Source organism: Leptidea sinapis, chromosome 21 (assembly GCF_905404315.1).
Source record: "Leptidea sinapis chromosome 21, ilLepSina1.1, whole genome shotgun sequence".
Lineage (NCBI taxonomy): Eukaryota > Metazoa > Arthropoda > Insecta > Lepidoptera > Pieridae > Leptidea > Leptidea sinapis.
In genome coordinates this window covers 2449736-2475525 of record NC_066285.1, presented here as the reverse complement: position 1 = coordinate 2475525, position 25790 = coordinate 2449736, and the positions used below count along the sequence as shown (strand labels likewise).

Here is a 25790-nt window from a genome sequence, read left to right as displayed (position 1 = left end):
ATGGAGAATTACTTGACAAGACTCCAACAAAATTAATTGTATTTTCAATAATTAATAAACGATTATCAGTAAATTAAGTTTAAGCATACCTACGTAACTAAAATTTTAAAACTTTCTTAAAACTCTAACTCTAAAAATACAACACTTGTTAAATCTTTAAAAATAATTCGCAATACAAACAAGAATAATGTCATGGAATAAAATCATATTGAGAATATATATTTTCGAGATCACAGAAATAAGTATTTTGATTGCATGAGTATATTAACAAAAATACATTTTCAAACAATTTTAAGAAGAACAGTAATGTTATAATTTAATTGACGGACCGGCCACAAAGAACTACGAACTAAAACTTATATTGTACACTTAACAGGGGATTTTAACTAGGATTATCACAATTAAAATCATACAATACTATCAGTCTTTATAATCCGATGCATTCGATGTTTTAAAATCCATTGTTGACGCCATATCTGTACCTGCAAATAAAAATACAGTTAGATTACGTTTGCCAAAATTCCATTGCAGTAAAACGTTGGTAAAATAACTCGCTTGTCCGCGTCGAGAAAAGTTGCAATATTGTTTGTCAGACATGACATTGGTGGAAGAATATTTTGGTTATTGTTTATATTATGTTGGTAGTACGTGATCCAGTGTTGGGGACTGCGTTGTCCTCGTTAAAATCGAAGAAAGTGTTCAACTTTCAAATTCAGTTCCAAAGAGGATGTAATTACTACGAAATAAGTGGCGGGACTGCGTAAAAATTAAAATTTCGTTTAGTAGGAAACGTGCAGTGATTTGACATAAGTTTGAAATAGTAATTACAATAAGCGACGAAGTATAATCCGGCTAAGTTTAAAAGCGAACAGTTGCTTAAAACATAGTGGATTTCGGCTATCTCCGTTTTTTACAAGATTATAGCCGTCATCTGTCAATCGATCAATGACTGCATGTTTTATACAATCGCTTTTTTTAGAGAGTTTCGCTATTTCTCTACGCTTATTTAAATTCTTAGCAAATGCCAAGGGCTGCTCTCACCAACTTAGTATAATATTATATTAATGCTCCACAATTTGCAAACGCAAAATTGTGACACTGGATACATGGGCGCATTCGGGCTCTTTACAAAATACTTTTATTTTATACATAACTGATTTTATAATACTGAATACCGAGTTGAAAAACAACGACACAATCGCACTCTGATCCTCTGAATACATCCCAAATACCGACGGGTAAAATGGCAGTGTTACAGTGCCTACAGGAACCAATTACACAAACAAATTTTGCATATCGCTACACAACAGTTATTTGCCTTTGTTTTGTATACAAAAGTATTTAAAAGGTACGTTGTGTTAAATACCATCATTGTGCTTCAGAAAAGAATAATTCGCGCTATTTATAATCTATGTCCTAAAGTTCCGTAGGACTAACTAATTATAAATAACTAAAAGACTTTAAGAGCAAAATACAATTCAAAAGAATTGTTCAAAACGTTTATTTAGTAAACGCTATTAAAACATAAATGACTTTCTTAGTGAGACCACAGATAGGGAATGGAGCGACCGCCGCCAGGCTATTTAAATTATAAATTTGATTGCACTTATCGAAATTTTACGAAATAAAAAAGTTGATTTCATTGCGCCCCTAGTCTCAGGTCATATGAGGCATAAATTTCCTACTGTGTGTTTTAGACTTCCATCAGGTAATTTCATATCCTACTTTAATTGTTTGAATCTTGTATTCAACTCAATTTTGCAATTCAATTTAGAGATTATTAAATTGTATGGAAGTTTCTTGTAAGATAATTCGGATCGACTGCACATAGAACAATGTGTAATACTATATATCTATCTTTTTCTATAGGAATAATATTGGTACGATAAGGGGTATTACATTTTATACCTATCTTAAACAATAAATGACAAAATTATCTTGTCGCTTTGTCTTTGCCACAGAAACAATGTTTATAGTTCAGATGAACCGTTATCGCTAAAAGAGAATGTATGTATATTGATTTACAATCAAGCCCTTGGGGGTGATATTGGAAAGGACATAAATCGTTTATTATCACTGCTTCGGCCGATTGTTTACGCGCACGACCTGATAAGGTTATTATTGTGACATAAATAAAGTGTTCTGCCAACCGCCTGTGGAATAAAACGAGTCATAAGTTAAGTTCACTAGAAATTGTTGCTGTGAGGCGCTTGTAGATATAGGAAACTAAACTAATGAACAATACGTTCAAATTACTTACAGATTATTCATTTATTTATTTAAGTACACTACATCATACACAATACAATTTTCTTAATCTTATTTAACAATTTGTTGGTTAAACTATGGTCAAGATAAAAATGTAAAAACCAATGTATTATTTTGGAGAGTGAGTTATCGACAGTTGTACGTCACGTCACTAGTAGTATGATCAGCAAACAAAACAATCACATGGCTACCTAATAAATATGAAACATGAAAGGACTGAGAATAAAACCTTGCGGAACACCTATTCATAGTCACAGAAAATACCTAAAATACGCTCATCCCAGTGTAAAGTAAAGACATTATGTTTTATTAGCCTATAAATTAATTACTAATAAGCGACTAGCGCCTAAATTCACATAATTTTTGATTTTTTTTTTTACTGATATCAGGCCGGAATGAGAAATGGGTCTTAAATTGCAAGCAGTATAAAAAGTTTAACCAGATTTAAACAAAAGTTATAATTTCGATGAATTTCATTCGAAGGACAAGGCCATCTAATACAATTTTTTAATAGTGAGTTTTGCAACTGTTGTGTAATAAGGGGTATTAAAACACGAATGTGGATTAATACTATTAATAATATATTATTAACACTCTGCTTCGCCTCGTGTGATAATATAGTCTCACATGAGTGTTTTAATACCTAATTATCAACAGTTGCATACAAGACTTTATCTACACCCAGAATATGAATCCTCTAAAAGATTCAGGAACAGTTAGCTTACTGCTAACATTAAAACACAGTCCTAGTACTACCCTAATATCATTCATTACTGATTATGTACAAATAAACTAAGTATTAATGAAATAATTATTTATTTTAGTAGTAATTTATATTTTGTATACTGCAATAATTAAAATTCATTCGAATATTCAGCGTTTAAAATGAATCCCTCATTTTTTGTAAACAAAACAATAAAAATATCGAAGAAAAATGGCGGGGATTCGAATAACCTACTTTTTTTACGGTATGCGACGTTCTGGTAGTGTGAAACGCGCGTAATCTAAAATGTTCTTTTTTTGAAATTCATACAGATACCACGCATCGAGTAATAAGAATGTGGCTGTCTGTTAAAACTCTTTGCGCATGAAGGGATCGAAAAAAAAACATAGGAGTGTTGTTATGAAATTCAGTACAACATTACAACACTCGTTTGGATGATATTCATATTCATATTCATTTATTTGCTATTAAATAGGGCGATACAAATTTGGTGTTACAATAGCTTAAAGTATCTCCTATTTAGGCATTACCAATAGCATGCAAACTTGGTCTTGGGCAAAAATTTTTTTACAATATAAATTAATTTATCTTATACAACACAAAATTATAATTTTATACAATACAAAAAAATATTAAAGTCAAGATAAGAATAATCCACTTACAATGCAAAGTCAAAATCCTTTATTCTTTGTGGTCAAAAAACTCTTCTAATGAATAAAATGTGTTTTGAAGAAGCCAACTGTGTAAGGATACTTTAAATCTTGAAAAAGGTAACAACTTAAATGAATCAGGGATCTTATTGAAAATTTTCATGCCCATCCAGAAGCAATTTTTCTGAAATAAAGTGCTATGGGGAACGACTCTAGTCACTAACCTATCAGCTTTCCTAAGTATTCTAGTACTGTGGGTCATATGCATTTGCTGTAAGTATTTCTGTGATTTTCCTTTACAAATTTTGCAACCGTAAATGTATAGATCGGGCAGTGTCAATAATTTCAGTGACTAGAAAAAGGGCTTGCATGAAACGTCAGGCTTAATACCACAGATTGATCTGATGCACTTTTTCTGTGCAATAAATGCTTTGTTTATTATTGAGGAGTTGCCCCACAGTATGAGACCATATACGATGTAATGGTTATTAGAACATTGGGTGTTTTAATGTTGGCAATAAGCTGACTGTTTCAGAATCTTTAATAGAGGATTTAAAGCATGGGTGTAGATAATAATAATTTACAGGTCAGACGCTAAAACGTCAATTATGCTTACAACATTAACCCAATGACTCCATGGGTCCACTATATTACTCAAGTAAAATTTTAAGTTAATGTGGAGTTAACAAAAAGTAATAGCTGTACAAAAATTATAAATCCGTTCTAAAGATCGAAAAGGTTTATTAGTTATTCCAGAGATGATTTTTTTTGGATTTTATGGCCTGGTAACGAGACCTTTAATTCCCGAGATGATAAAAGAGCCACAGATAAATAAATTATTATTGAGTAGAAGATCTGTGGTAGAAAGTAGAATCTTAAGCTTTTGTCGGGCTGTTGAAAAACCTGGAATCGTACCTACAAACTGCACGGCTAGGATCTAATGAATGTGCGATTCTAGAATACAAGCTAATCTAGAACAGTACTAATTTATTACATAACATCTGCTCGTTGAACAGTTCAATTTATCTGGTTGGCGACACATGACAGCGCGGACACAAAATGCCGGTCGCTAATCACCGGTTAGAAAGGACAACAACCCTATGATAAGCAAAGCTACGGTTACAGAGAGATAATGTCCTTGGCAACAAGATCACCAAAACCATGTGCAAACGGAACTCGATAGTAACAGTTGCAAATATAATTTTAAATACGTAATCTAATGCCGAACATAGTTCGGTGCCCTGAATCATATCAAACTAATTATTATAAATTACGTCTTAATATTAATACAATGATGCAATGCATATTAATTGATTCCTTTTTGATGTCATTTCTAATAACTACTAGATACTACTACCGCTTCGGAAACAAATGGTGCTCTGAGGGAGAAGAAGCGGCGCACGAAACTCTCCCAGCATATTTTTTGCGCTCTTTTCAATAAAAATATACAATGTTGTACAATGATTTCTATCGCTATAAAATAATCACAATCTAGTCCCAGGCTGTCCGATCATTTAGATATTCAGCAGTGGAGTAATAGGATTTACGACAGAGCCATTTTTTTATAAAACATTTAAATTTATTTATAGATAATGCCTGAACAGTGGCTGGGACTTTATTATAGAAGTGTATACATTTACCCTTAAAGCTAATATGTATCCTATGAAGCCTACTAGAATTAGTTACAAGCAATCCCTTATTTCTAGTGTTAAATTTATGGTCATTAATATTTAAACTTATATATTTATAGTAATTTTTCGCCCCTTTTGAATCGGGATAAATAACATACGTCTTATGATATCTCAGGGTTTTAATAATTTAATGATATTTTATGCAATACATGCATGTTTTTTCCTCGCAAGTGTGTTGAAAAAGTGCGTATGGATCTCGTGAGCAACTTGCTCACTATACACTCGGCTTATTTACTGATTCACTTTTAATATGTATGTTTGATAATACACATATTTTTATTATTATTATGGAATACAAGGTGACCAAGAAAACGTCGTATTGCCATATAACATATTAAAAAAAACAATTATTAAAATTTTGATACAACCGATTCTCAGACCTACCAAATACATCGTACTACAATTATTGTATTCGATTGCCATCTTGCAACCCTATATCGGTTTGGTGGATGGAACAGAATAATATAAAAATCGTGATACAAAAATAGTTGTAGATCGTAGAAGGGCGAAAATTTAAATTTGTTTGTATTTTTCAATGATGAATCATAATAAAAAAAAATAAAAAATATTGTCAAAAAATTAAAAATAAATATTTGGGGGGGATGAAAAATAGATAGTAGCCGATTCTCAGACCTACTGAATATGTTTATAAAATTTGGTAAAAATCAGTAAAGCGTTTCGGAGGAGTAAGGTAACTTACATTGTGACACGAGAATTTTATATATAAGATGATCATAAACAGGCAAGCAGGATACCTGGTGGTAAGTGATCACCGTTGCCTGCTCTCTTGCAACACTAAGTGGATAGAGCTTTAGCGGCTCTTTGTGAAAGTTACCTGACCTACAGGTACCGTTCGCATATTAATATGACCCACGGGAGGAATAGCTAATCTTCAGTATTCTGGGATCCTTTAGGGATTAAAATTCGGAACAGGTATGGATGTTAAATAGTATTGGTGTTGGCTCCAACTGTAAAAGTTAGGGGTATTTTGGTGATTTTTTTCGCACTGTCTATAAAAAATTGAAACAAAGAAAAAAAATATTTTCTTCTCATTCTGTAGACATTTCTTGGGATTTAAGATATGATAGGATAGCGGCCTTAACGACAATTGAAACGAAAAAAATCGCGCTCGCTCAGTTTCACGTGGTAACAAATCGAAGTTCAGTCTTGATTTTTCAATATTATAAGTATTTATTATTCAAACGAAACAAATCTTATAACTATATTTACAATACTACGACTACATAAAATTAAAACTATCATTACGTGGAAGCGTACCAAGAATACTGGCAGCATTACCGAGTTGGATAGCAAGGCTGATCCGTTGACCGAAATAGCTGCCAGCGCTTACGTTTCCAGTAGCCTTATTGAGGCGCGAAGATAGTATTTTGAACATTCTCCGCGCCTCTGGGCCCCACGGGCCAAGTGTCTCGACACCAAACGGCACAAAGATGTATGACTCACTGAGACCAACATATTTGCGACAACATTTTTCAATATTATTTTTGAAATACAAAAAACTAACAATCAGAAATTAACAATCAGTTTGTAAACACAGTGACACAAGTACTTAGTTGATAAGTGAACGTTTTCTTCCACTATTATGTCTTACAATGTATCTTAATTGTGTTTACTGGACTCATTTATCATAGCTCTACGATAAATAATTATGTCAGAAGCTTTTTAGATGATGCATTAATTTAAATGTATTTATTGATTTAGGAAGTTTGATGTAGATATAATTTGTTTCATATTATAATTAGCGAATATTATGTACACATTTTTCGTCATTTAAACGGAATTTATTTCGTTTATATTCATATTTTTTTTTTGTAAATTATAGGCAAAAAGTATATTTTATTCAAATAATTTATAAATACTGATAAGTTTAAGCCTGTTTTATATAATTGTGAAATGATGCATGTTTTAATTATTATTGATTTCTTATTCATTTACGTTTAATTCAATTTGTAAATATTCCGATAATGTTTGCATTCATTTTAATTAAATATGTTTGTGTCTATGTTTTTGAAATGTGTGTAACACCTATAACTAAGCCAACACTTATAATTTATTATTTATTGTAATAATATTATTATACTTTTGTTAGTGTTTGTCTTGTTGGTGTTAAATAAATAAATAAAAAAATAAATAAATAGCTTTTTAAAGGATTAAAACGTGTGTTATTAAAACTGAATATTCACAAAGATGTCTGCGTTGAAATAAAATTCCTATTTATAAAGAGTATCTAATCTGTCCGTGGGTACAGGTCGGCGTATTATTCAATCAATTAATTTTTTTTGAACTTGTATCAGAGAGTATCTTGTTCTGAGAGTTGAACAAAGCAAACAGAATTTTATAGCGAGGCGGTACTCGAACGGTTAGCTCAGTTGGTTAGAGCACCGGCACGGAACGCCGGAGGTCGTGGGTTCGAATCCCGCATCGTTCATAAAATTTTGTTTTTCAAATTTTATTTGTGAACTTGTATCAATTTATTAGCGACTAACTGATACCCCGCAACTTCGTCTGCGTACACAAAGGAAAAGAAAAAAATTAAAAAACACTCATAACATAATACGCTGTCGCAAAACTTTTTATAAATAATTATGTGTACTGCAAAGCCATGAATACTTTTCGCAGCACACTCGATGTAAAAAAATATTTTAGGTAATTTTTTTACACCTCGGGTTACATTATTGGAGTTTTAGTAAGGATCCCTAATTTAAAAAAATATTATACAGCCTATATCACCCGGGGTTAGTGTAGCAACAACATTGAAAGAATTTTTTAAATCGAGTTAGTAGTTTCGGAGCCTATTCAATGCAAACAAACAATCAAGTCTTTCCTCTTTATAATATTAGTATAGATAATCGGTTAGCCTTTTCTGAAATTTACGTGCAGAAAAAGAAAAAAAAAACTATTTTTTGGCCACGGTAACTTAAGTAAGTAGGTATAGTGTGTTTATAGATAATATGTTTTTTTGAAGAATAATTAAAGAGATAAAAGATGATAAAATTTATATATTCGTAGGGTAACAATGGGAAAGCTATTATATATATATATTATATAAAAACAATAAATTTTGGGGGTTCCCCATACTTAGAACCGATAGCAAAAATTTTATGAATTTTATTAAAACCGAAAATTGGTTTGAATGAGATCTAGTAAGTTGTTTTTTTTTAATACGTACAAATGATGAGAGCTCATTTGCACTGTATAATTTTGAGCAAAGATATTTTGCATTTTCCATTTAAATAATTTAATATCATTTTCCTTCCTATATAACTTTAATATTATATTACTTGATGCAACGGTACCCTTCATGGGAGAGTCCGCCTTGCACTGGGCCGCTTTTTTATCTCCATAAATAAATAATTTTACATATAGAAAAAAAGCATAATATATATATATTTTTCTTTATTGATTTAGGGGCTTTTATACGTATGTACATGTCAGCCCCATTATAATCTAAGTACATTAAAAAGATAAAAGAAAAACAAAATTCTTAACTTAACAAACTAAAAAAAAAGCTTCGTGGCAACATGCGTAACTAGTGTGTTAATATATATTATTTCTTATTTAATTCTTATAAAATATATCGGAAAATTCTAGAAGCATCCTTAACATGTTGACTTCTGTTTGGATACAAAATAAAAGCGATAACTTATTGTATATACCTATCCAAGTTATAACTACGTCAATAATAATATGAATATAATATTGTTTTGATGTTTACTTTATGTTTAATGTAATTGATAACACTGCTATTTGTAGATACATATATTATAGTAATCTCCTTGTAGGCCTCCAGCGCACCCGGCCCGACGTCGGATGGCGGTACTTACTGTCTGCCTTTCTAACTGCTAGAATCCCAACGCACACCGCCTACTAGGTAGGTTACAGCACAACAGCTTTCGCTCCAGTCCCGGTATAGTGCGTTGGTCAGACGTAGAGGGTCACAGACAACCAATTACGACTCTTCAATTTCGCCTGTTAACCCAGGCGGCAAGCACCCCCAGTCGCGGTACTCCACAGACGTTTCGCCCATACGAACCGGAGGCGGAGATCGGGACCCAGCCCACACTGGCCGTCTCCTATTGAGAGATATGCTATACGCAAACAAATGGACAACAATCTCCCCACATTTGTCCTATCAACACCTGGCGCCAAGCCACTACGAGTCCGACGCCAATGGAGGGGCACTGGTAGCCTTACAAGGTGGGAAGGGATACGACGAAAAACAAAGGTTGTAGATGCCTTACATTACGCTCTGAAACAGAAGTGGAAGTGGGCTGGACATATAGCAAGATGTAGAGACAATAGATGGACCTCAGAGGCAACAATGTGGGAAGGGCCAATAGGAAAAAGGAAAATAGGACGTCCTAGGAAAAGGTGGATAGAAGACATTCAAGCGACAGCAGGACACTTATGGAAAAAGATAGCAATGGACAGAGAGGCATGGACCAAGCTGGAGGAGGCCTATACTCAAGAAGGGGTTCCAATCAATATTGATGATGACAGTACATACCAACAGTCATGAATACAAATAAAAATTATATATATATATTTTTTTTCTTATCTATGTAAATAATGCTAACAATAAGTAATATTTATTATAATAGATGTAATCATAGATATAACTGTAAGAATGTAATTTAATAGTAGATTGGAAATAAATAGGTTTATTATTATTATTATTATATTATAGTAATAATGTTATTTAAAAAACACACCGACGAATTGAGAACCACCTCCTTTTTTGAAGTCGGTTAAAAAAAGCAATTTTTGCCGATCCTTCTCAACATTAGCTTTACAAATCGGCGGTACCGAGTGTAAAAATAATTCAAAATGCTAAAATTGTATTTCTTTAAATAAAAATATGTGACTTTTGACTTTTATATCTCAATATTATTTATTATCGTGACCTCCGCTTCTACGATATGTAGGTAGTTGTAAATTTGTTTATTATCAAGAGGAATATTCGGGACAATCTAATAAGGGATGTCCGCTCATAAATTATCATTTTGTGGACTATTTACTTTCAAATATCTATTCTAATAAATGGAGAACCGTTATTTCCTTCGATAATACTGCGAAATCTACTGAACCGATCGAAATAATACTTATACCATATGATGCAACATGTTTCGGAGGTTTTAGTATATGTTTGTTGGTGATTACTCATCTGGACCATATAAATTTTGACTTAGATATACCTACTATATTTTCGCAATACAAATAATTCAGTCAATGACATTTCAATGCATACTAGCTGACCCGACAGACGTTGTTCTGTATATAATAAATAAAATAATGTTTTTATATGAATTTGTCAATAACATATTATAGCATCAAAAATTACTTCGTAAAATATGCACCCTGCTGTCGTAATGAAATTGTTTCACAGCAGAAGCTGTCAAACCGTGCGTCAATAAATTCTCTCATAGAAATTATTAGATATGAAACGGATAGCAGTTTGGCCTATCCTATGTATCTCGCAAAGCTCATGACACGTTTTGGGATTGCTTTGATGAGGTAGCAAATGAAAACAATACTGACCAGGTTCAACGTGAAGAAAGAAACGCGATAACCTGTGAGCTGGATTTTTATCTCAAGTCAATGTGAATTGATCGCAATCGTGACCCTTATTCTTGGTGGGCAGCTAATGCGAAACAATACCCAAATTTAACAAAGTTTGCCAAAATCTATGTGTGTACAGCGAAAGACTTTTTTCTGGCCTTATTTATGAAAAGAAGCGAAACCGCTTGCTACCTCTCAATGCAGAGAAAATAGTATTTATCCACCATAATTTGCCTTTAGTTCAGTATGAGTACTAATTAATTATTTTTTTTTCTATTACATTCATTTACTATGGTGTGATTAAAAATTTACAACTAAAACTAATTATATTTCTTAAGTGATACTAAAACTAACCAAATAAAGCAAATAATTACTTAAAAATATATTTTTATACAGTTTTTTTTTAATTCGGTCTGATGCCTATCCGGATGAATAGTAGGTAGTTATCCGGTATTCGGCCGGATATCCGTTATCTAGAAATTATGTATGGAGACATCAAAGGAAAAACAAATTTGTTGTTTTATTTAATTTAGCAGCATTTTCCTATTTATTCACCTTTTAAACCTTCTCTGGACTTCCACAAATAATTCAAGACTAAAATTAGCCAAATCGGTCCAGCCGTTCTCGAGTTTTAGCGAGACTAACGAACAGCAATTCATTTATATATATATATAGATGACAACATACATACGCGGGCGCGGCGTACTTAATTTATATGACAAAACAACGTAAGCCGGGTCAGCACTTGTCTATATCTAAACAACCTACCTACATATGGTAACATTGTGAACCTACCGTGACTGGACATTAAATACTTTTTCGATAAAAACGGTTTACACTACACATTAAAATTAGGTATTTACTTATGAAAACGAAAATATTGTATATGGAAGGAAGTTTAAATGGTATGAATTATAAAATATTAATTCACATGATATGACATAAGGTATGGAATATTGTACCCTTAAATTATTCACAATTCCGCTTTGTAATACACACACAAATATCTAGTTATAAACCCACCCACAGATACAAAACCCTCTAAGTAAAAAATTTAAATGTAATTTTTTTTCGGTATCTGTGTCCATACAAGAATAGGCTTCAAGTCCATAGACCCAGCACTATTAACTAAAACACAATCAAAAAACAAATATCGATAAGTGATTCAGATGCAAAAATATGAATTAAATCAATGGAGAGTAATAAAAGGTACAAATTATTTAACTTATTAAGTAAATGCTTATTTTGTAGACTTATTTTACCTTATTGTACCGACCAGCAGGCCTTTTGTGTATCTTTGTCAATATCAGTATCTAACCGACACTGGTTGTACACCGAACTTTGATGATAACTAACAATTTCATAACATTGGTAATATTCGGTAGACCAGACTCTCGTCTAGTTCATTTAAGTGGTGAGTAAATATCTTTCAAATTGAAACTGTGTGAATAAACCAATCAAAACCGTTTAAAATTGTTTATCGGTTCCTAATCTTGACTTTAACCACGACCGTTTTCACGCAAGATAGACAAAAATAGCCTTAATACCATGATCCAATATATTATTGTATAAGTTTCTTTAGATACATATCTAGCTTACCGTTTCATTTTCATCCGAACACTTGCTGTGCGGCGTAGGTGATGTGTAGGAAGCCGTCTGGACTGCGGAACTGCTCGTAAGCTTGCGCCATCGTCATACTGTGGCTGACTAGGGCTTTCTCGTTGACCAACAGGTACAGGGCCTAAACATTATTTAAGTTGTTAATTCCAGGAATTTTATTATCTAATTAACAATTATTATTTTGGTCCTACGTGGCGGTCCTAAAGATTTGTTGTTTCCGTACCCAAAGGATAAACAACGGAAATTAAATCACTAAAACTATGACAACATAATATTGTTTCCACATAAGATAGTCGCTGGATCATATCCTGAATATAAACATAAAATATTTATTTTAACGTGATTAATAGTAATTGTTGATAAGATCCTAAACAATTTGATGTAGGGGCGCCCTTAATTGCTCTCAAGTCTTATCCAGAGAACAGCTTACGGTCTCTTTCGTTCGTTAATTATTTTATTTACTTATTTCAAAGAACTCTTCAAAGATATAACATATTGTGCACCCGAGATGTATGATTATAATAATGTACATACATTAATTTATTTGTTGCATTGCAGTTGCTCATTACGTAACAGCAACATTGTTGCAGCGTCATATCAAGGAAAAATATATTTAAGGTGATTTAAAGGTCTCGACGTACCCAAACAAAACACTACCAACAAAAAGTATTGAAGGTATTATTATACAAGAAGGTATTAAGAAATTTTTCAACCAGTATGTGTTGCCACTGATGACTTACAGTGCGCAGAACTGGTCGCTAAGCAGGCCCATAGCCTGATGAGAAAGCAAGATGGTCGCTCAGAGGGCAATGGAGAGAGCTATGCTCGGAGTTCCCTGCGAGATCGAATTAGAAATGAGCTAAGCCACTGACATAGCCCAAGCGATTGCGAAACTGAACAATCAGTGGATAGGGCATATAGTTTGACGGAAAGATGGCCGTTGGGGCAGTTAAGTCCTCGAATGGCAACCAAGCAAAGAACGACCGGAAGACGTAGTGTTGGTAGGCGCCCCACAAGATGGACCGATGCGATGATCTGGTCAAAATTGCCGGAATACGTTAGATGAGGGCAGCGCAGTACCGACCGTCGTGGAGATCTTTGGGGGAAGCCTTTGTCCAAAGATCGATCATAATACGAGTAGATATCGACTTTATAAGTGTCATTTCCGTGACCTACATGAATAAAGTGATTTTGATTTGATTTAATCATTTGATCATGATTTAAAATTATTGCTGATATCAAATGAGATTAATGTTTGCAGAAATCCTTCATAATAAGTTATCAATGTTTACGAATTAAATGTTTTTATTTTTATGTTAAATATAACTTTGCAAGTATCTTATCTATACGGGATACAATAGTGATACGACTTTTATAGACCCCTTCGACCTCTTTGTAAACCTTGTACGCATTCTTATTTTGAAAACAGATCACCTTCACAATTTTACTCTTCCTGGATAATCGTATCCGTATAGAGTTATTTTGATACTCTATACGGATAATTAAGAATGACAATGACAAATGGAAGTACTGTTGAGGTGGATTCAACGTGTGGAGAGTGGAAGAAAATTGAACGACAGGACGAGTAGAGATCATGTGGATGAAACTTGGAAGGGTAAAGACAAGCTCAAAGACAGCTCGGCTAGGTCGACCGGGGATGTGCTATGATGGCCAGATTTTATGAGATTTGATAATTGATTGATTTTTAAATGAAAGAGGCCAGCGTGGTGAAGTATATCAGAAAGTCCTTGATCTCTGCTGAGCCTGGGAGACAGGTGATTCACTTTCTTTATGACAATAAGGGACGTGAAGCGCTGGACGTTCAGCTGATGGTAATTGATACACCATTACAATGCAGTGCCGCTCAGCCAACCCAACCCAAAAATTCTGAGCGACACTACAATAATAAAATTGCGCTCGTCACCAAGTTAGGTCTCATTTGCCCCGTAGTTTCACTAGCTACGGCGCCCTTCAGACCTAAATAATGTAATCACAGTAATGCTTACATATTATATATGTTGTTAGTATTTAAGTTATATTTTGTTACTGTGCTGTCAAAAAAGTGTAATAAATTAAAAATAAATAAATAATAACAGTGATGCTTCCTACGTTTATTGATGATATTTTATTTTAAGGATTAGCGTATCAAACTCCTACGAGTACCATGTTAGGTACTTTTGTCAGTTACCTTAGAAATCAATTTTTGTGGACATATTTGGATATAATTTCGTTTGAAAAGGTTATACTACAAGATTGGTATAACAATACAGATCTGAAGATGGTATTTATGCACACCTCAAATTTTGTTTCTTTTTTCAACAAATAATGGCACTATGAAGATCATATTCGGACATCATGGAAATTTTGAATGATAAGGATTTCGCGATTGGCCAAGTCGACCTAACCGACTTGAAAAGGGTTTTAATACAAATGGTTCCCTCAGGCTAATCGGATGCCGTCTATTGCTTATTGGAATTGGTCATGAAAAGCGTTTTTTTTATAAATCCTATTTATATTATGGATACATACCATTGGTACTATCTCGCCTATATTATGCGTACTTGCCACCAGATGTACCATATTGATATTTCAAGTGTGAATAACTTCACACACCAATGTACCACCTCATACCACATACAGATATTTTAAAATAATATTGTGAATAAATCTTATCAATTTGTCAATTAGATACATAGTAAAGTGTGACCGAAACTGTGACGAACGTACCTGCGAGTCCCTCAGTTTCATCTTCGTTCTGATGATGTAGAGAAACTGGGACATGGTAAGCTCTTGTGGCACGAGAAATTTGTTTCTTCCGAGAATAGGGACCTCCCGTTCTCTGGAGTACCGCTCCACGTACAGCTGTTGATTATATTAAAACATTACATCTTCCCGGCTAGAGTATTTTTTTTCTTGAAATATGATAACGATACCTTAAATTGTCGATATTTTTATAGAAACAAGATATTATTAATACCTACACAAGTCATCATCTCTTTGGACTGGAGGAGATCAAATAAATACAAAAATAAAATTTTGTTTTCAAATTTTATTTATGTATTAATGTGTGTGAAGTGACGCTTTAAAACATAACATATTGTTTAGATTTACAAGAGCGACATCTCAAGTCAATTTCCTAATATGCAAATATTGGGGTTGAGCAAGTTATCAACTGTAATACAAATGATTTAAGTTTTCTTTAGTGTTAATTCCGGAAATATTTGTTTTTAAACAATTCGACACGTGTTTCGCCTTAGACTCGTGTGCCAGTCTCGTGCCAGATTTTGGCGAGAGAACTCGTCACTCGTCCTCGTGTAGAGGCGAAACACGTGTCGAATTGTTTAAAAACAAATATTGGCGGAATTAACACTAAAGAAAACTTAAATCATTTGTATAATAATTATTGATTTCCGCAAAGTAACGCCTACTTCAATATTTTTTTTTATCAACTGTAAAGTAGATCCTGTAGATGAAGCCACAACCCGAGAGTTGAACCAAGCATACAAGATTTCATCAACGATACGTCACTTTAACAGTCAGTCAGAAAGAGCGCTCGCACGGAACGCGAGAGGTCGCGGGTTCGACGCCTGCATCGTTAATAAAATTTTGTTTTCAAATTTTATTCGTGTATTAATCCCCGAAGGGTTATCACTTTAAAAACACACCAAAATGAAATAAATTGCTAAACAAGACCTTTTTTTTTTATTTAACTAGTTATTTCTATCTATATGTCACTCAACAACACTCCGAGAAGCTTCTGAGGATCTGGAGGATTTTAGTGGTCTTGGGACTACCCGAACGATTTTGGGATCATTGATCCCAAAATCGTTCTCTGCATCCTCGATAACCTCGGATACGATACCCATATTGCTGAAATCACAATTTTACGCGGCGGCCATCTTGCATTTAAAAAAAAATTGCGTTTACTGCACACGACGTTATGCGACAGAATTGCCATCTAAATTTTACTTCTAATATTTAACTAGTAAACGAATACATCAACCAAATATCAAAAATACATAGATATTAAAAAAAATATCAAACTTGCTAAAGTATCAAATTATCAAATAGACTACTATTACCTATACTAAAACATCTAACAACTTATGCTCAATGGACCATTATACTGTAAAGTGTAACCTCAAAGACCGGAAACGCATTTCTCAGGCGGCTGTTACTGCAACCTCCTTGCAGCCCTTTCCTCCCTGACGTGTTGGTATTTTTCTCCGTTGACTGTTCTACTTTTATTACTTTGAATTCGGGGTCGCCCGGCATATAAGTGTGTTTTGGTTTGCCAACAAACTATAATAACAGTATTAATCTTTTCTTTCACTATTTTGCTTCCGTTTTGGCCGTTGTTCGTAATACATGTGTTTACATATACATCCCTACATATATTTGACATTACTTACCGGTATTTTATTTGGAAATCTATCCCTGATAACTTGCACTTCCTTGTATGACCCTGTCATATCTGTAACAAGACATAATGATGGGACTAGATACGCATGAATTAAGTTTACGATCGAATGTTAGTAATGAGTAGTTAATAGAAATGACATCAAAAATAATTCTAAAGGAATCAATTTTGAGAAAATAAATGCCTTTTATGCCTTTTAAGATAGTTATGTTATGTTTAATGTTATTATTTACTATCGTTATCATCATATCAAAACCGGACAGTGAAAGAACTGTCGTATCAAGTTCCCACAACTATGAACAACGTCATTAAAGAAATATTAAACAGAAATAGCTTTTTGTTTTGTTTTATTTTATTATTTGTCATTATTAGGTATTATTGTGTTTTAATTATAATTCCCTTTTAAAGTGAAACTTTTGTTACATCGTCTCAATCTTTTTCGTCTGTGTGTTGCATGTCGAGTGACGTTCGGGCGGCGGCTATTACTCATTTGTGCCAGTGCTCCACGCTATTTTGTTTGTTTTTATTATTTCCCATTATCATTCCATTTTTCCAAGTGTAAAATTAAGATGCATACAGCGATTTTTATACCCTAAATTATATAAATATTATTCCAAAAATTTTTAGTTAAATGTCTATAATGTGAAAAACGTTTCACTTATACCGTGGTTTCATAAAACCACACAATACTTTTTTTGTCATTATTAGGTATTATTTTGTTTTATTTATAATTACTTTTTATAATATGTACGTTTGTTCTTGTTTTTAAGTTTAATTATTATTTAAGTAGTAATTTAATTTAGGCGAGGTGTAGCCCTTGAGGTTCATGTGTCACGCGGGGGTCACAGAAGATCAGCGTTGCAACACACTTGTGTTGAAACACATCCTGAGTGGCTCCTTTTCTAAACACCACACGTTTTTATATTTATACATTTTTAAATTAATTTTGTTTTTTATGTGTGTGTCCAGCGGTGGATTAACACTAGGGGCAGTTGGGGCAAGTGCCCAGGGCGGCAAATTTTTTAAAGTGAAAAAAAATTTTTTGTCTCATCGAGATTGCTCAATATAATTAATTAATTCTGTTAATTAATAATTTTTGGTTTTATTGATAATTTAAGAAATTCAATTTATCCATTATTTGTAAATTATAATTTTGGCACGTTCGGCCTAAATTAATAATAAAAAAGATTTAATCAATTTATTTCCTTGGAGATTTGAAATAATAATCGATTTTTTTTATTTTGTGGAATTAAAGAAATTTTGTTAGTATTTTATATTTTTACTTTTAGTAAAATTCCAGTAATGGGGCGGATTATTTTCCAGTGTTTTTCCGGTGCCCAGGGGCGGCATTAAGTTAAAATCCGGCCCTGTGTGTGTATTAATAAATGTTTTTCTTTCTTTATTTCTTTCAAAATAAATTGGCTGATATATCAGCCAATTTCGTTATCAGGTATATAATTATATTGCATTGGATTTTGCCTTGACGGGATACTGGGCTTGAGATTAATGTCACATGTATATAAAAATCTTACTTACCATGCTGGTAACCGAAGACTTCTTGAGACGCGTAAGTGACGTAGAGGAAGCCGTCTTCGTCTCCATACATCTCGTAAGCTTGAGCCATTGTCAAACTCATACTTAACATAGAGCGGTTGTTGATTACTAGATACAGTGCCTAAATACAAGTTATTATTTAAATCATTTCTGCTTTTTATTAAATTACTAAAAATTTAATTTACATGGGCAAAATTTGGTGATAAAAGTATTCCTACTGTTAAATAACTCGTAAAGATAATTAAGTAGAGCTAAACATTTGCAGCCTCACAAATAAACTTACTCTAAAGTTATACCTGAGAAAACCAAGAATACGCAAAATGTTTACAAATAGACATTTTGCTTACGACTGATTTATTTGGACTTATAACGTTTCCCGCGTTTATTTGCAAGGCTGTGTGACATTGAGAAAACTTCAGAATAATTATCTTAAATACAGATATAGTCAACATTTTGCATATTCTCAGGTATATTTCCCAAGTTTATTTGTAAAGCCGTTATTTAAGTTTTAACAGCTTCTAATTCGATTCGAAAATTTGTGCTCTTTGGTTAGAACATAAAACGATAGGAAAATATGGAAGACACTGGAGGGGTCCTATGTGTCAAAGGACACGCTGTTAAATACAATTTTAGAAAATATATGCATGTATTTTTTTTTATAAATAGAAAAGCTACAAAGGCTTAATAATAGTAAAAGTTAGGCTTAGGAGATTTTTGGAAAATAACATCATTGAGCATCTCGACAACAGAGCCGACAAGAGAGCTAAGAAACATCCAAGTAAAGCAAAAATGACAATATAATTTAAATTGATTAGTAAATGAGAACTTACTTGATTTGGTTTTATCCTAATTTTGTTACGAATTATTACTAGGAACTGTGACATCGTGATCTCTTCGGGCACGAGAAATTTGATTTTGTCCATCGATGGTAGGTCTCTCTCCTTGTAGTATTTTGTTACTATGAGCTGGAACAATGTGTCAATATTAATTTTAAAGCAATCAACCACAAAATCAATGGACTTACATCCTTCGATCAAATAATGTATTATGTAAATAAGTCTTTTTTTAAATACCTTTAAGTACCTATTTAAAACAGCCAGAGTCTAGATATAAATAGGTAGGTTAAGTAACTCAGGCTACTGTCTTGTGCGGTGTTTTTGTATTGTTGATAATTGATAAACTTACCTAAACTCATAGTCAAAATACATTCTCAGCATTGATTGAAGAGCGGTGAACTAAACAAACATTGAAAAGTCCTGACTAAAAGCCTGACACTTCCATAAAAGTCCGGACATTTTAGTTGATCTCGTTTAGAGATTTCATTCTCGTAGAGATTAAAAACTTATAGAATGGTAGCCCTACTCGCATACTCGGGGGCCCATCAACGTACTATGGTTTATATTACGTACTAGCGTTACAGAACCTATCTGCACTTTTTTTCCAGAAATTACAAATAATTTCTCAGCATTGCACGGCTTGCGGAAATATATTTAGAAATGAGTTATAATGCATTGAAACTCGAACGATCACATAATATGTCGCTATTAGTACCTAACCTCTAAGTAAAGATTTGTACCAATAGTTGAAAAGAAAAATAGTGTAAGTTTTTAATACAAGCTGATATCCCGCGACTTCGTCCGCGTACACACAGGGCTCTGAGCACGTAGTAGCGCCATTTCAATTATTTTTTTAAATAAAAGAACATTTATAACATACTAGCTGACCTGGCAAACGTTGTTTTGCCATATAAATTATATATGTAAACCTTCCTTGAGCTTCAACGAATCTATCACAATAGATTTCATTGAGATCGGTCGAATAGTTTAGGAGTTATTAGGGAACATATATTCTCTTTTATATATACACATGTAGATTATGCTGTCGCGACACTTTTCGTAAATAATAATGTGTTCTGCAAAGTCGTATTACATTATTTTATTCTATTATCAATAGTTTTCGCAGCGCATGCGACACTAAGAATAGTTTAGGTACTTTTTCACACCTTGTATTACATTATTGGAGTTTTAGAAAGGATTTTCCAAATTTTCTCTTTAAATACAATAAAGCCTATTACACCCGGCGATAGTGTAGCCTATAGTGGAAGAATAGTTCAAATCGGTTTAGTAGCTTCGGAGCCTATCCAGTGCAAACAAACAAACAATCAAATCTTTCTTCTTTATAATATTAAATATAGAACAATAGATAGCTGGGAGCACTTGAACAAAAACAAAAATATTTTTTTAGCTGGATAATTGGGAGGAATGTTGTGCTCGGATGGCCAGTGACAACCTCCCATCATCATATGTTTTAGCGTAAGTATACATACCTACTCTATGGTTTTAGTAATAAAGTATGTAAGTACTTACCGGTGTCTTGTTTGGATATCTCATTTTAATTTTTTTAACTTCCTCTTTTCTCGTAACTGTAACAAAACGATATAACAATATAATAACACCTTCAAATAATAGGTTTATATAATTTACTAGCTGCCCCGAAAGACGTTGTTCTGCAAATAATAAAAAAATACTGTTTTATAGGAATTTGCCAATAAAATTTCTAAACATCAAGAAATATTTCGTAAAGAATGCTCCCTGTTGTTAGAATGAAATTGTTTCACAGCGGAACTGTCAAACCGTGCGTCACTAAATTCTCTCATAGAAAATATGTCCATACAAAACAAATATTGAAAATAATAATATTTATGAATCGAAATAAAAACTACCCTATCTCTCAAGTTGGACCAAACTGCACTCCATGAAGTAATAACCATTAAAATCCGTTCATTAGTTTAGGAGTCCATTGAGGACAAACATTGTGACACGAGATTTATATATATTAAGATTAGTTATACAGAAATGGACCCTAAATTGATTTTCTGAAATACAAGTAGCATTCCGTAGACCACAACCTGTCCGCCATGATAATATGATGTGTGTTTGTTATGATAAGGATATATTATTATTGTATAACGCAATGGCAGCCCTTTGATAAGTTTTATGTAACTGAGGGCTTATTCTAAATGGATGGAGACGAAATCGAATACAAAATATAATAATTAATTACCTTGGTTTAATAAATATTTACCAAAATACACGATCGAGATATATTTTACATAGAATAGTTAAAAGATTGTAAATATACATTTTTTTACTGGAAAATAACAGAATTATTTATTACATTTTTTTTACGTTAATAAGATACTATTTCATTTCTCATACTCGGAAAGTAATGTTGTTTTGATCTGATTATTGGGTGGAAAATGATGCTTCCCTCTATAGAAAGGGAAAAACTCATACAAATTACTTCCCACCTAAGGGCCGGAATGAACTTTAAAAATAAAACTGCTTTCAGCTATAAAGAGTTTTATGTAAAAAAAAAAAACAAATTTAAATTAAGCAATAAGCCGCAACAATTTCGCGGTGAGTTCCATATTTAAAATTTAAAAAGTCGACATAAATTGGCGAGAAACTGATCTGTAATGTATCTGTGACAGAATTAAAAAATAGGTATCTTTTATGCTAAGTCTCTAAGATTTGAATATTAAAAATGAGTTCAAGCGATTCTGAAATGTTGACACCAGATTCAATTAGAGACGAGGCAAATTGTGTTATTGAAAATCTTTTGCCATAAATTTCAAAAGAAAGATATATAAACACATACAATGATTTTATGAAGTGGCGAGTAGAGAAGAATATAAAATCGTTTTCCGAAAGTGTATTTCTTACATATTTTAATGGACTGTGCAGCAAACTACAGCCTTCTACGCTATGGAGCCGATATTCAATGCTCAAGAGTACACTTAGTGTAAAACACAATGTAAATTTTAAAAAAATCCATAATATAACATCATTTTTGAAAAGACATGGGTTCAAGAGTAGGAAATCTAAGGTTTTATCCTCTCATGAAGTGGAAATTTTTTTAAATATAATAATATATCTCGTCAGGAGCATCCTGACGAGATATATTTGGCAGTGAAGGTAAGTTTACCTAAGTATTTATGTACTTATTCAAATAATGAACGTTTTTATTACACAAATAGTAAAAAATTACGTGTTTCACAGGTGGTATTGATACTCGGAATAAACGGCGCTTGCAGAAGCAGTGAACTCACAAATTTGACAATTAAGGACATTGAAAGCCAAGGCCAATTATTACTAGTAAAACTGACTAAAACAAAAACAAATATTGAGCGCTCGTTTTTAGTACAAGAAGAGTTTGCACAAGTAAAGTAGTAAAGAAATATCAAAAAATTTGACCTAGTGATGTAAAAACGGACCGTTTTTTTCTCAACTATCAGAAGGGAAAATGCTTTAAACAAGTGATCGGTATAAATAAAATCTCAGGTATGCCGAAGCAAATAGCAACTTATTTGAATCTACCAAACTGTGAGCAGTATACCGGACATTGTTATAGACGAACGTCAGCAACACTTTTAGCCGATGCTGGGGCAAACATGACAACGTTAAAAAGATATGGAGGCTGGAAATCCAGCAAAGTCGCTGAAGGCTACATTGAAGATTCAGTCCAAAATAAAACTAAAATTTCAACCAAATTAACTGAAACTATAAAAATACGCCCTAATTCGCCTCAGCCGACAACTTCCAGGTAGTATCCGCCATGGAATCCATCGTCTGATGAAATACCAGTCTCCCACTTTTACAGATATCCAGAACAGCCAAATTTGATATATCAATATTGATATAAAAAATATATCAAAGAGCATAAACATTCCAAACAAAAATGTAACTTCTAATTTCACGAATTGTCCTAATTTGACAATTAATTTTAAATATGTGTTACTAATATTATTATATATTATGAATAAATGTTTAGATAAACAACTAGTTTTATTTTCCTCTTATTCGAAATGAAAAGTACCTCGGGAAATGATTCTTTGGACCCTCGATTAACAATCTACTATTTCTCATGTTTCATACAGCAAATTTTTTGTTTCAAGTTATACAAAATATAATACCTATATAAGTTTGAAGTACGGAGACACTTACTGAAACTACAACTACAGTACTTAGACAGTTAACTGACATAGATACGGCGCGACTAGTTTACTTTAGTTATTTCCATAGTATTATGTCCTATGGTATATTGTTATGGGGAAACGCTGCCGATATTAATATAATATTTGTACTGCAGAAGAGGGCTATTAGCGCTTTTTATAACGTAGGTCCTGAAGAATCATTGATAATGTAATGTATGTTCATAACTGAATAATGCTAGAAACTGACATAATGTTAACACCAGGAACAGACAAAAGCATATAATGCCTACTACTCGGCTAAGTCGAGTTTGTAAATCTTTTGTAGGGCGATGTATATGCTTTTAAAACAAGATCCCAGAAAATTTTCAAAACAAAAGTATACGATATTCAAAAGAATTGTTAAAAAAAATGTGTGGTAAAAGTTACTATAACATTAAGTAATTACTTTCTTAATGATACCACAGATTGGGAATGGAGCGACTGCCCCCAGGCTATTAAATAATTAATTTAATTGTGGGTACGACATAACTCTGTAAACATATTTTTAATGAAAAAAAAGCCCGCTAAGTTTGTTGCGCCCGTTCTTCTCAGATCTGAGGCATACTTTTTGGATAGGGTGGTAGTTTTTGACTTTCAATAAGTGATGTTACATTCTATTTTGAATAAAAATATTTGAATTTGAATAACAATTTTCGTTTAAGTAATGTCCTACAAAGTCCTATTGAGATGGTTAAATTTTCATTCATCGCGTTCATGTAAGAAAATACTAGTTACGTTAAAAATGTCCAAAACAATATTAGAATAATTATTTTTACACAATACCTAATTGGTGTGTCAAGCAATAAGGAATTTCAAATGAGCGACACCCTTTGGTCACGTACACAGGAGTCGCTTTACAATCATAATAATTAGGCAAATATATCGATAACGTACAAATAATGTACATAGTTTTTGTCAATTCATAAGGTAATTAGTTCATTAGTTAGGTGCCTTATTTTGAAGTAACTAAAAAAATATTTATCTGATCATAAAAAATATTAAGTAACTATATTCCTTTAATAATATTGAAAAATATATTATCAATTATAAGTAGCAATAGGCGAATAATAGTTCGAAGTATTTTTGTATCAAAGCAGGATCCAATAGGCCGTTCAAAAATGGATGGGATTGTTAAATAATTATCACACATTCGTTATTGTCACTATTATCCAGCATAAAATTGCACTAAATGTCTTCTGGAATGTTCCAATAAAAAAACCCGGTACCTGCTACTTTTCTAACCCTTGTTGAGTGCTTTTATTCAATGAATGCGTAAAATTGCGTAAAAGTAACTCAAATTTATCACCATTGAACATCGTGTCTCAATTAAAATATAATACATATAAGAATAGTAATCATTATTACTTGAAAACTGGGCAGTAATAATTATTAACGACTTGAGTTATTATTATGATAATTAAAGTGGTTTTACAAAATCATACAAAACTTACTAAAATCCTTTTTAGGTTCGAAACACTTTTTCACATTGTGGTTTACGTCGTGCTTTATAAGAGTTGTTATAAAATTAATTTCCATTTTGATCAAGATAATTGATGTTCACACAGCTGAGCTTCTCGGAACGCTACTAAATAAACTTTTAATCGCTGTTTAAGAATGTCAACGTTTGCCTGCCGCGGTGTCTCGGACTCAACTGAATTTATATTAATATAATACATATTATCATTGTAATTTGTATTGATGTATTCACATTTCACTGTAATCTATTTTAACCCGACGAAGTGTCAATCAAAGCCGTAAACATCCTACACCAACTGGTTTCTATTTAAGATGGAGGGCAACGTTATAAAATAATCTTTTTTTTATTAAAATGTCTCTGCAGATTGTTGTGGACAGTAGTAATAATTATAATTAGTGTGTTGAGCGTTTAATAATCAATTGATAAGCGTAGTAGGCATGTGGTAAGTAGGTAACCTATCTATCTATTTGTTAAAGTTGTACCTATTCGAATTTCGACTTGGGAGTACGTTTTTATTTGTTTGCAGATAAATATTATCTGCAAAATAAACATAGCCTCTATGTGCATAAACAAATATATTTCTTTAGGTTTTGTTTACATTTATAAGACAATTAGAATCCTTATTATGATGACACTTTTTACTAGCATTTAGATTATCAGAATGAAGTTGGATTCTTAACTAATAGGTTGGTGCTGGTTGGTGGTGACAAAAGCTTCCAAATCAACCCATTACCCAAACAAAAGACACCAAATACATATAGATACGTATGC

The 25790-nt window shown here is 32.6% G+C and overlaps 1 protein-coding gene across 1 annotated transcript; it reads right to left on the bottom strand.

Annotated features, from left to right (window-relative positions):
* Positions 1–85: 85 nt before the first annotated feature.
* On the bottom strand, positions 86–25299 carry LOC126970534 (uncharacterized). Its single transcript, XM_050816502.1, has 8 exons — positions 24994–25299; positions 20874–20929; positions 19338–19472; positions 18490–18628; positions 16946–17007; positions 15261–15395; positions 12513–12654; positions 86–482 (listed from the first exon to the last, which is right to left on the bottom strand). The coding sequence occupies exons 1-7, from the start codon at positions 25076–25078 to the stop codon at positions 12523–12525; spliced, it is 744 nt and encodes a 247-aa protein (XP_050672459.1). The 5' UTR covers positions 25079–25299; the 3' UTR covers positions 86–482; positions 12513–12522.
* Between the last annotated feature and the right edge of the window lie 491 nt (positions 25300–25790).